The sequence below is a fragment of the Chiroxiphia lanceolata genome, chromosome Z, assembly GCF_009829145.1.
Source record: "Chiroxiphia lanceolata isolate bChiLan1 chromosome Z, bChiLan1.pri, whole genome shotgun sequence".
In the NCBI taxonomy this organism is placed as follows: Eukaryota; Metazoa; Chordata; class Aves; order Passeriformes; family Pipridae; genus Chiroxiphia; species Chiroxiphia lanceolata.
The window spans coordinates 21,219,455-21,231,293 of record NC_045671.1 but is presented as its reverse complement, the minus strand read 5'-3'; the positions used below and the strand labels follow the sequence as shown (position 1 = coordinate 21,231,293).

At 41.1% G+C, this 11,839-nt stretch overlaps 1 protein-coding gene across 1 annotated transcript in view; it reads right to left on the bottom strand.

Moving 5' to 3' along the window:
- Positions 1–8,860, bottom strand: part of TBCA (tubulin folding cofactor A) — a 26,375-nt gene extending 17,515 nt beyond the window's left edge. The window contains exon 1 of the mRNA XM_032676115.1: positions 8,760–8,860. Within this exon, the coding sequence (XP_032532006.1) occupies positions 8,760–8,812 (53 nt within the window). The 5' untranslated portion in view covers positions 8,813–8,860. The remainder of the gene's footprint in view (positions 1–8,759) is intronic.
- Between the last annotated feature and the right edge of the window lie 2,979 nt (positions 8,861–11,839).

Genomic DNA, 11,839 nt, shown 5'->3' with positions numbered 1-11,839 from the left:
CGACATGCAGCATTAACAGCTTCCAGAATTCACGGACATTCAGAGGACTGACATAAACACTTGTATGACATTATGGTGCTGTACAATTTCTTATGCCAAAGATGTAGAAAAATATTATTTGAAAGACTGAAAGATGTTCGTATGGTTTAACTAAGATGTCACAGCCCCAAAAAACAAGGGCTTCCTTTGATACTGTATACCTAACATCCACAAATTCATAAATGGGAGAAGAGTAATCTTCTGAATTATATTTGCAAACCACTACCTACAGTTTTATATATATACATATATATGATGTACCTGTAAGGTTGATTTGTTGTGAAAACAGTAGGTACTTTCTTACACCACCTACAAGATGCAGAAAAGTCTTTGAGAAGCAGATACAGAAACCTGCCCAAATCCAGTTTTACTCAAGACATGTACAAAAGATCCAAACATTCCAAGTCAGCACGGATCTGTTCTTTTTATTGCATTCAGTATTCCCGTTGGCCATTAAGGTTTTTTACACTTCAGTTTTTACCTTTTACCCTACAGTGTCAAGAGAAAGCCTCAAATTATAAGATAGTAATGATTGTTTAAAAAAATTAGCAAAATTTCTGTCAAGAGTAAGTTGTTTAAATATTAGAACAAAGAGACAGCCACAATCTAAAATAATGGTATATTTTGCAGTTGGGTCAGGTGTTATAAAAAAGCAACATCTGTAAGGAAGTTTCATTCTTTAATATATTTTGTTACAGTCTTCACATCACATTCTGCCTTCTAGCATGGATTTCAGTTTCATCGACTACCAAGAAATATGTGAGAGCTTTTGATTTGAGGCAAATAATTATGGTACCAATCTGTGACTAGATTTTTCCTTTTGTGTCCCCCCCCCAAAAATAAATTTACTGACCAAAAATCCTCAAGTCTTTCCTCTCCTTAGACACCCAAAGTTAAAGAAGTAAAAACTGACAAACAACTGCATGCAGTAAGTATTAGCTTATTCTCATACTTCAGGTCTCCATTTATATTAGCTCTTTTCAGCTTTCAGAACTGCACATAAATGTTCAACAGAAGTGAAGATTCCCACATACCTGATTTAAATCTACTGACAACACGTTTGCCTTCCTTGTTATTTATGTCCAGGTTATTTTTCCTGGATTCTGAAGGAGAAGTCTACACCTCTAGAAACGAGTGATGAAAGTAACCCAAACAGAATAGAATTACTAGCTTTGCCTAGTCTTTCACTAGAAAAAAGTAGAAACATAAGATCCAATTATTCTGGATCTTGTCTTTAGTGCCTGTCAGTAGTCAGCTGCTAGGGAAAGAGCATAAAGAAACAAAGTCTAAAGTGAAACTTCTTGTGGACGTGTCCTAAGGTACTTCTTGCCTCTAGAAATCAAGTTAAGGACTTTTTAACACTGAAAAACAAAACTAAACCATAAATGTTTTATAGACAAGAGGTAAGCTCCTGGCTATGGCTGCTGCCCTTTTAAAATCCTTTACACATTTAACTTTCTCATCACTTAACAAACAATTTCAGAATTTGTGCTTTCTCTGTGAAAACCACAGTTTTATTACTTTAAAGCTGGAGACTAAACCCAGAAGAGCTCAAAGGGCTTGACAGAATCTTAAGGTAGAACGAGAAAAAAAGGTCCTTTCCATACTGTTATGATTTACTACCTTATCCATCTTCTTTTACTCACTTTCTCTCCCCCACTTCAGCTCCCTGGGCTGAAGAGCAAAGTAACACAAGATGGTTCAAGACAGTCAAAGAGCTGACCCCTGGTGAACAGAGGTATTCCCCTCCCTAGCCCCATCTGACATCTCTGCCAGCACTAATGCTCAAACGATATCTCTGTGAGTCAATCCGGTTCACCAAAACAGCAGGAAATTAACACAGTAACCAAAAAAAAAAAAAAAGCTAACGGTTTTTCTCCTGGGTTAAGCAAATTGAATGAGCTTACCAAAAAGTTTGAACTAGCATCAGAGACCAGAGAACCAGAGAGGGGGAGAGGCAAATGAGACCTCCAAATTTAGGCTCACATTGATTTCTCAAGGGACTTCGCCCCCAGTCTGTTTAGGGTACAGAGCTGCAAGTGAGTTAGACTGTTCCAACTTCTAGCTGCTGCATAAAGAACCTCAAATTGCCCTTGTTTCTCACTCCACAAAGGTACCTCTGTTCTTACCCCAGTCCGCTGTCATCTCCCCTAGTTGCATCATTAGCAATAGCAAGTAGATCTACCGCTCTGATCGTAAGAAGGGCATACAGTTTATGTGAAGTTTGATGGATGAAAAAATTATCCACAACAGGGGGTTTCTGAATGCATAATGAAATTAGGATCCTCTGTACACAGACAAAAATTCCACCTTCCCGAGCCACAGTCACAGACAGGAATGGATGCTTAGAACAAAAGTGGTATAATGGTACAAGGACAGAGCAAGCACACATCACTACTCCTAATGTTCTGCCACCATCCAGCAATTGGCAACAATTCAGGTTCTGTATAAGCCAGAATGGCACCTACGTGCTTAAGCCACCAAATGAAAACTTCTCTTCAGCATTAGAAAAATCAACACAATAAACACTTTCCTGGCTGGATGGAGCAAGTGGAGCTCTGAAGAAGATGAGAGGGAGTTGCTCAGTATTGCTACAGAGCAAATTCACTGTTGGAAGGACATGCATCTCTTCAGAACTAATGTTGCTATTAACCATGGTGCATGCTAACACGCCATGGATTCAGCCTAAGCACATAGAAAACCCAAAGCTGACAGCCTGTATTGACTAGATAATGAAGTATCTATGTGTAGTTCAAACTTAAAAATCCGTAACAGTGTAACTGTACAACGTACAGCTTTTTTTTTTTTTCTTATAGTATACTAAATTCCATGTATTAACACTACACACAATTACAGCACAAGTAATTCAAACAACTGCAGTAATGCTGGCAACATGCAATCGCTACCTGCAGAGCTTAAAGTACCAGCTCCCTAATCTGCAAATTTTACCTACACACATTGTTGGGTTCACTAAGGCTACATAAGCACACAAACATTACAGACTGAGGCCCAAGATAAAATGTCAATGAATGAAGATGAAGGAAGTAGGCAAGAAATACAATACTTGACACAGGTATCACGAACTCCCACATTTTCTTAGCCATGGGTGACTATTTTCTGATTTAGACAGGATCTCACATTTAGGCACTCCTTTTCTAGTCACAAAATCATCATCAAAGATAAACATTCTCTTCTCAGAGTCCGGATGTAACCATACACGAGTATATAGTCCCTCCTGCACCTAACAGCTTATGGAACTAAGTTACCGTGACATTTCAGGGTAACTTTGCAAACTTGGGTTTTGCCAGGGATTACTCTACTGTGAAGAATATGGAAATCGGTTACAGGATTTTCTGAAGTAAAAAAACTATTTCAAATTATAAAAATGTTAAAACCAGGTAATTTTTATCATCTCTGTTAATAGAGATTTCTCTGAATCTTCAGGGCTTCTCCTTCTGTTCTTGCCTTTCAACACAGTTATTACCCTGTTCTTGCAATACATTCTTTCAATTTTTTTTCAAATCCTTATCATAGAAACAACTGAAGTTCCCCTTTTTGCCCAGCTGAGAAAGTCTGTCTGGCTAAGTCATCTCTGAATGCCAGCAGCCAGTGGGAGCATGGAGTGGGCAGAGGAATGGAAGAATCCAATAGGTATAACCAAAATAAAAGTTCTTAAGTTACAGGCTATTCAAAAAGCAAAAGATGCTGGCTGGGGATCAAGATTTTTATGAGGTGCTGCAAGAAGGAACTCGGATTTTCAGAGGCAAAGAAGAATAGCTAGTCCACCAAGACAGCTGAAAGAGCCTTTCTGATATGCTTAGGAAAAGCTGGAGAGAAGTGAAAGTTTATGAGCCCACCCTGAAGAGGCTCTGGAGTGGCAAAAATTCTGGGAGAGAATGGCATGGAATGGAATGGGACAGAAGTTGAAAGTTGTAAATGCTACGGAGGCCAAGAACTGCACTTCTGGAGATGGAAGAATGAGAAACGGGGCCTCTGCTGTGGTAACAATTGGGGTTACCAAAGATCTTCATTTCCTCTTCTATAACCCAGGCATCATCTTCAGTCAAGACCTTTTGTTTTGGAGAAAAAAACCTATTTCTATTTCTTCTCCCTCCCTGCCTCACCCAACTGGGCACAACCAATTGTAAGTGCTACAGTAATGAGAAAAATTAAATAGAATTACAGTCATATTATGCGTGCAGACAATTCACAATGCATCAGGAAAGAGACTTAATACAGCTAAAAGAAGAAATAATGGACCTCGTTGTCTTGAATGAGATTTCCACCTATATGATACACACAATGTATTAATACTTAAAGTCAAGACAGGATGGATTATGGTTGTTAGCACAGTTGTAATTCAGCTTCTGTATACAAAGAACTACCATAAATTTAATACATTTTTCTTAGTTTTTCTCATGGATCCACATTCCAATTCAACAGAAAATAATTATCTGTAGCTGTTTAATCCACATAGGTGGGTGGCTCCATGGCATGAAAAAACAGAAAGACAACAGCATTACATATAGGCGTAATGCCACCAAATAACATTGCCAAGCAACTGGAACTACTGTATCTCCAAACTTCTGAAAGACTATTTAAATAACTTAAGGGTGCAATGCTACAGTTTTGCATATGTTCTTGTCCAAAATAAAAAAAAAGCCTTCCTCCTTAATATCACATTGTTAATGACATGGTCATAAATTTGGTGGCCAGGTTAGAGTGATGACATCAATAGATTACTATGGTCAGCACAGACATACATAAGACAGTTTTGCCTCAGGGGGCAGAAAACAATTGTAAACAGAAAAAATCTGAGATACCAGAATCATGTGTTTTACTTTGGTTTTTTTTTTTTAATAAGAGGTAATGGGATGGACAAAGCAACGCAAAAGAGGCAATCTTTAACAGATCTGATCATTACTAATTTAAATTTGTGAAATATTTTTAAAAAATTTTAAACTGCTTAGGTCTGCTCTAAAGGTAAAACAAATGGAATCAAATTCGTTTAAAAAAACCCCAAAACAATAAAACAACATGCTATGCAATTTTCACAGCAACCGCTGTGCTCCTCACAGCTTTCGAAGATATGCATGGATACTGTTTGTTATTCCTGAAGTAAAACGCAAGCATGTATTGAAAAACATAGGGAAATAGGAATCCCTTAAAAAACTAAGTTTGTTTCTAGACCCTTATCCAGGTTGGTCTATGTATGCCACAGATACAACCTCACACAGCACTATGTAAATGCAAGCGCATTCTTTTCTCAGTTTACATAAAGCAGTTCCTTTATATGGGACAGAGACTATGCTAGTAAGTCTCCAAGACTTACTCAACCTTCAAATGCAGGGCCAACCTGGGACTTTCTGCATCTGATTCTGATGTCAGGAACACTACAAAAGGTACTTAAGACATATATAAGTAGCTCTGGACCGCAACAACCACACTTGGCTAGCACTAAACACAAGTTTAAGACTCCAGGACTGAGCTGGTGACAACCCTAGACAACAGATGTGCAATCTGCACTCTGAAAAGGGTTATTTAATTTGGATAGAGTCAGCTTGTATCCAACAGTGCATACAATATATTCACCCTCTTGAATCCCTAAGCTCTCAGATGTGCCATGTACATACATTAAATCGCTTTATCATGCTGACTCAGTCTGGCTGAGCAGCTTTGCAGATCATTCCTCAACACCCAAATAATATGAGATATCCCTTCCCATTAATTGAGCTTACAAACAGTTGTTGCATACAATCTTATAACAAGAATAAAGAAAAGAGATGTGAGTTTCTTATCAACACATTGATGCTAAGAGTCAGAGTGAGTGCCGATGGCCAGTGAAAGCAAGAAAGCAACCATAATTCCTATAATGGACAGAAGATGGATAAAATTTCTGATTTACACCAGAAATAGCAAACTTCTTGAGTAACCAAGAATGTGAACTAGTTTCGTGCTTGAATTATCAACAGAGTCAGCATACAGCAAAAGGAATATTTCCATTCTTCAGACTTCTCTTGCACAAAATGTATCCTTGCCAGTTAAAGAATTCAATAAGAGAATTGTTCACATTTATATATAAAATCAGACCAATAGTTTTGTGCAACTTGCAAGACTTCCTGTGTTCAGAGCAAGGGGGGGCAATCACAGCGTAAACTGCTTTGCAATCTGATGATATTTTACAAAGAGAAAAAATAATATCAACACCAGTGCAAAAGGCAAAAGAACAATCTTGGGAAGATACCACAGTTTTAGAAAGGTGAATTTAAAAAAAGAATTGCTTCACAAAAATCAATACACTTTCCCCATAGGTTCATGATGTAAAATTCTATAATCAAGGCTTGTAGATTTGTAATTATGGTATGTCAGCCACATTTAAACAAGCATGTTAAAAGATTGTTAAAGTTAAACTAACACAATTGCAGTGTGAATTGTCTTAGTCTCATTCTAATCTACTGGTGTCAGTTCCACTTAATCACATGGAAACTATGGCAAATGTCAGTGCTATTTTCACACAACCCGACTTACTTTCTTTGCAGTTGTTTTTAAAATAATTTCCTATCTGAAATGGAAATAAGGTATTTTGGAAGTTTTGCATTTTTTACTAATTAATTCCCTCACTATCCAGCAGGTCATTGTTTGGATTTACTACAACTAAGACCATTTTGAGGTGATTATACCAAAAGTATTGCTTGTTAAAACAGAAAACATTACTATTCATGCTCATCAAATCTAGGGTTTTTTTGAATGATAAACTAGTGAAAGTATATAATCACCAAGAGCCTGGCTACCAGGGCTGTCAAAAAAGCAAAAGGTTCTCCCTATTCCTAGTTTAAATTTCTTTCACTGATAGACAGCAACGTAAGAAACGTGCGGGCAAGTAAACCACCCACAATCTACAATACTGTCTCTTGGGAGGAGTACACAAAGAATTGATGATATGCAGCTAAAAAAAAAAATCCCAAAACAGAATAGCTGCTTCATTCTTAGTCTGAGAAAAAACGATGAGTTAGGTAACTAACGAGAGAAAAAAAATTGCTGCAATAGATGACTAAAAAAAAGCAAACAAAATGTCTAAAAAGTTCTGTATGCCCTAAACATTCTTGACTCCTACCTTTTTTTTATATATTCATATTGCCTGAGCACTGAACGTGCTTAGAAATCAGCATTACAGGCTAAATTCAATGTGCCTTTCTAAACACGGAAAAAAACCTAAGGAAAATTACCTGACGTGCTAGTCAGTCACTTTATGGAATGTTTAATAAGCCTCTACACAAGTCTCACACAGCAGGAAAAAAATACCTATACAGTTGTTCTAGTCCAAAATAGGAGCACAATGCTGATGTTCCTAAGTTAGCACAAGTCACATGTACGTCCACTGTAGTAGAGTGCATAACTAGGCTTCTGGGTGGAGAAGGGTAGAGTGGGGCTGAGCCATACCTCTTCTTTTATCTGTGTGCAACCGTCACAGCCGCTGTATCATCTCCCCAGAGGGAGTTACAAGATAACAGTCCTTTCCTCCTCTCCCCTTTTTTTTAAAGTTATGTTCACTTACAGCATGCCAGCTGCTGCAGAATAACTGCAGATATGCCTGTTGTTACCACATAAGATAGACAAGTTTACTTGCTTATTCACACACACAGCCATTCTTCAAAAGCAAATCTGAATCCTGTCAACTGCATTTGTTCCATTTTCCAAAATGTTTTTATCCCTTTCTTTGCACTAGCCCTGAAATGCATACAATTGAGTGGTTTGCTCCCTGGTTGCAGACCAGGAACTTTCAAGTGCCTTTAGCTAGCATCAACAGTAACAATTTTTCTAGTCTTCAAGTCCAACCTTTCAAAGCAAATCATGTACAAGAAAATATACCTGTCTGACAGAAATTTGCTAAGTCATAACATGAAGTTCATTGCATGAAACTGCACTATTTAACATCTTCAGCCAACACACACACTAATTCTGTCTTTGCCTGAGCCAGCACAGTCTTTATAATCTTAATAAACCCCACTGTGACCAAACATTCATGTCAAAACCCTGTGTTTACAGCCGTAAGAGAGATCCAGACAAACAAACTCTTCTTAAAAATTAAGACTGTGTTAAAAACCCGGAAGATCGAGGCTCCCTCCGATAATGAATTTAACAGGGCTGCCCAGGGAGGTGGTGGAGTCACCGTCCCTGGAGATGTTTAAGGAAAAACTGGATGTAGCACTTAGTGCCATGGTCGAGTTGACAGGGTGGTGTTTGCTCACAGGTTGGACTCGATGATCTCAGAGATCTTTTCCAACCTAATTTATTCTGTCTGGTTCTGCGGTGCGAACTTTTGAATCACAAATAACCAATTCAACTGCTGCTTTGGCAAAAAAATAGGTGAGACTTCATACCTCGGCAAGTATACCTCGCGACTGCCCTGCACACAGACGGGGCAGCATGACCCCCCTCGGCTCTCAATAGTCACTGACGAAAGGTCACGAACCTCGCGTTTAATCAGCATCCTGGGAAAGCGGGGCCTGTTCCCGGGGAAGCGGCCGTGCCAGGGCCGCGCTCCGGCGCGACTCGCCAGCCCCACACAGCACCGCGGCCCGCGGCAGGGGCGGCCGACGCTGCACAGAGCCCCGTTGCGGCCCCTCCGCCCGGCCCGGTGGAGCCCCCGGGGCTGCGGCAGGGCCCCCTCCCCTGGGGGCCGCACCGAGCCCCGTCCCTTGGCGGCGGGGGACACTCACCGCCTCACGACGCCGGTCTTGATCTTGATCTGCCTGAGGCGCGGGTCGGCCATGGCGGCGCGGGGGCGGAGGGCGCCGTGACTGCGCAGCCCCGCGCCGCGCACGCGCAATACCGCCGGCCCGGGCGGCACCACTGGGAGCAGGGCGGGGGACGGCCGGCTTCCCCCCTTCCGTGGCGCAGTGGAGTTGCCCGGGTGTGGGATGGTGGCGTCCCGGTGGAGCAGCCGGACGTCGTTCGGTGTTTGTTCGCACACGCGAATAAAGGTGGGAGTCCGCCGTCGAGTGCAGCAAGGGAGTTATTCTGACTGGTGCCGTGATGGTGTTTTGGGGTGTGGTGTGACCGTCACTCCCCACTCCCGACTTCTGGTACCGTGGTTGGTCATCGTGACTGAGGCCATTTCACAAGGCGAGGAGCCCTTCTCTGGAAGCGTGTTTGTGCCCTTTCCTCTCATTATCGGGCCGAGAAGGTCCTGTGCCCCAAGGAGACAAACCAGATATCTTTTTTCCCTCCCTCCTGGCCTCAGGGTCCCTGGGCACCAGGCCAATCACTCCGCTCCGGGCCCGCCCGCAGGTCCTGCTCCGGGCCAGCCCGGGCTGTGGGTGATCCCTGTGGGTGACCCCGGTGATCGGTGCGCGGGGAGCGTTCGCAGCCCCCGGAACACTGTCTGTAAAACCGGCTGAGAAGGGTCCTGAGGGGGAACTCGCTGGACAGAGACACCTGGTACCACCTGCTGTCCAGGGACACCTCTGCCATTGTCTGCTTCCTCCGAGGACTGAGGGAGGGACTCGTGTTCTTTTATATGATTTTTGAGTCTAGATTATGATTGTTATATTGATACATCAAACCATGTGCTATGATCCAATCCGATCTGCAGAGGGTCCAGGTGAACAGAAATCATAAGTTAAATTGCATTAGAAATTCTGTATTTTGCTACTTCTATATTGCACTACAGTGATTCAAGAAGAAATGACTGATAGAAGACTTCTTTAATGTCTATAAATATCTGAAGGGAAGGTGCCAAGAGGATGGAGCCAGGCTTTTCTTGGTGGTGCTGAGCAAGAGGACAAGAGGCAATCAGCAGAAACTGATGCACAGAAGTTCCACCTAAATATAAAGAAGAACTTCTTTACTGTGCAGGTAACCAAGTTCTGGAACAGATTGCCCAGAGAGGTTGTGGAATCCCCCCTCTCACTGGAGATACTCAAGAACCGTCTGGAAACAATCCTTTGCCATGTGCTCTGGGATGACCTTGCTTAAGCAGGAAGGTTGGACCAGATGACCCGCTGTAGTCCACTCCCAACTTGATCGATTCTCTGTGATTCTGCTTGTAGAAATCCTGTGCCAGTCTAATCATAAGTTCTATGCTATACTAATAATGAAGTTCTGCTAAGGAAAATAAAGCTTTAATTGTTAAACTACTGTTTCATGGTTAAAATAAGTGTTAAACACACTACAACTTAGTGTTGTCATCATTCTGCCAAGGATCTCTAAAAGAACCTATGTCCCCCCTTAGAATTAGGTGGTTGGTAAAAACAATGAAGAGGCAACATAAGCACTGGCAGCTCAGTCCTGGAGTTATAACTGACTGATGGTTCAAGGGCTGTTTTCCTTCATGGTTACACTTAGCTGAGGCTAACCACTTAAGGGGACAGATTCTTGAAAAAAAAACCCCTTTGGGTCTATGTTTGAAAGAACTTTCTCATAATGACTATTTAAATCAACAAGAAAGAAAAAAAATTAGCTTCAATGAATAAATAAGAAAGACAAATGCAGTTTCAGTGGAGTACAGCTCAGGAAGGTCTGCAGAGGCTTTTTTTTCTCCCACGTCCTTTCATCCTGTGTTGGTGGCGTGCCCTGACTTTCACCACTGCCAGTGACGGCTGTCTCTTGAGAAAAGCGAGGAAGGAAGTCATGTTGCTTTTGGTGACATGATGGTTTCGGGTCTTTAGTCATTCAGCTGTGTCAGTGTGGCTGACATCATCAGACATGGCTCAGGGAAGGCCAAGACTGCTCAAGTCCTCAGTGTTGTGCTTTATGTGCAGAGGAGGATGAATGTGACCCCTGTTACAGAGCCCAGCAAGGCTTCCCAGGAGACCTGCAACATACGGCCTTCCATTGGCAGGTTGTTTCTGAAGGGAAATGCAAGTCTCAAAGTCAACAGCCTGCTCAATGCCACAAAAAATGATCTGCAGACAAGTTCACAGATGTATTCTGTATTTGATACACAAATCTGCCATCAGCTATGCAGGAGGAGGGGGAAGGAGAGCAGCGTTCTGGCAGAGGTAAGGGAAAATGCAGTCCCTTACTTCAACAGAAACTCACATCTTATTATTTTGTCTTTAGAAAGCTGTATCAAGTCATGCTGGGGCTGAAGCTGTTCTGTAAAAAATTCCAAGGCAACCCGGTTATGCTACATACACTTTGAAAATAGAGAAGGCTGCAAATAAAGCTGCAATACCACCATGCACCTACACATCAATTACTTTTTCAAGAATAGTCTTTGATGTCATTTCTATGTTTGACAAAGTCATTCCATAAGTGAGAAGGCCAACAACAAATAACAGTACAAAAATAAAACTTGCCTGGAAGCAGCAATATTAAGAAAAGTAACTTATGTTTCCAAGTGCTACAAATGTTTTATTTCTAGCCCTGAAGCATTAACTCGCATTACTGACAGTGCTTGGCCTCAGTGACTGAATTTTAGAAGTAGAATGCAATTGTTTTCTTACAGCTAATTCAGTTAACTAAGTAGATTATAATATACCCAATCTGTGTTCATATTTAAGTAAATATGATGATAACTTTAAAAAAGTGTTCCTGGTGGATTGTGGAGTATAGTGTAAAATGTATCTGAAAGCATGATGTACTTTATTATTAATATATATTTGTATTAACACCTGAAAATTATTAATTAACACTTTAAAAAATAGTAATTTTATTTCTAAGGGTGTGGATATCTGGGTGTGTGTAATGCTTTCCAGGACAGACACTCCTTTTTAAATAAAGGTGGGGGGGGAGTATTTTTTCCAGAACTCCTTTGAAACAATTTCTAGGTAGGTTTCCATGTGAATTAGTGATG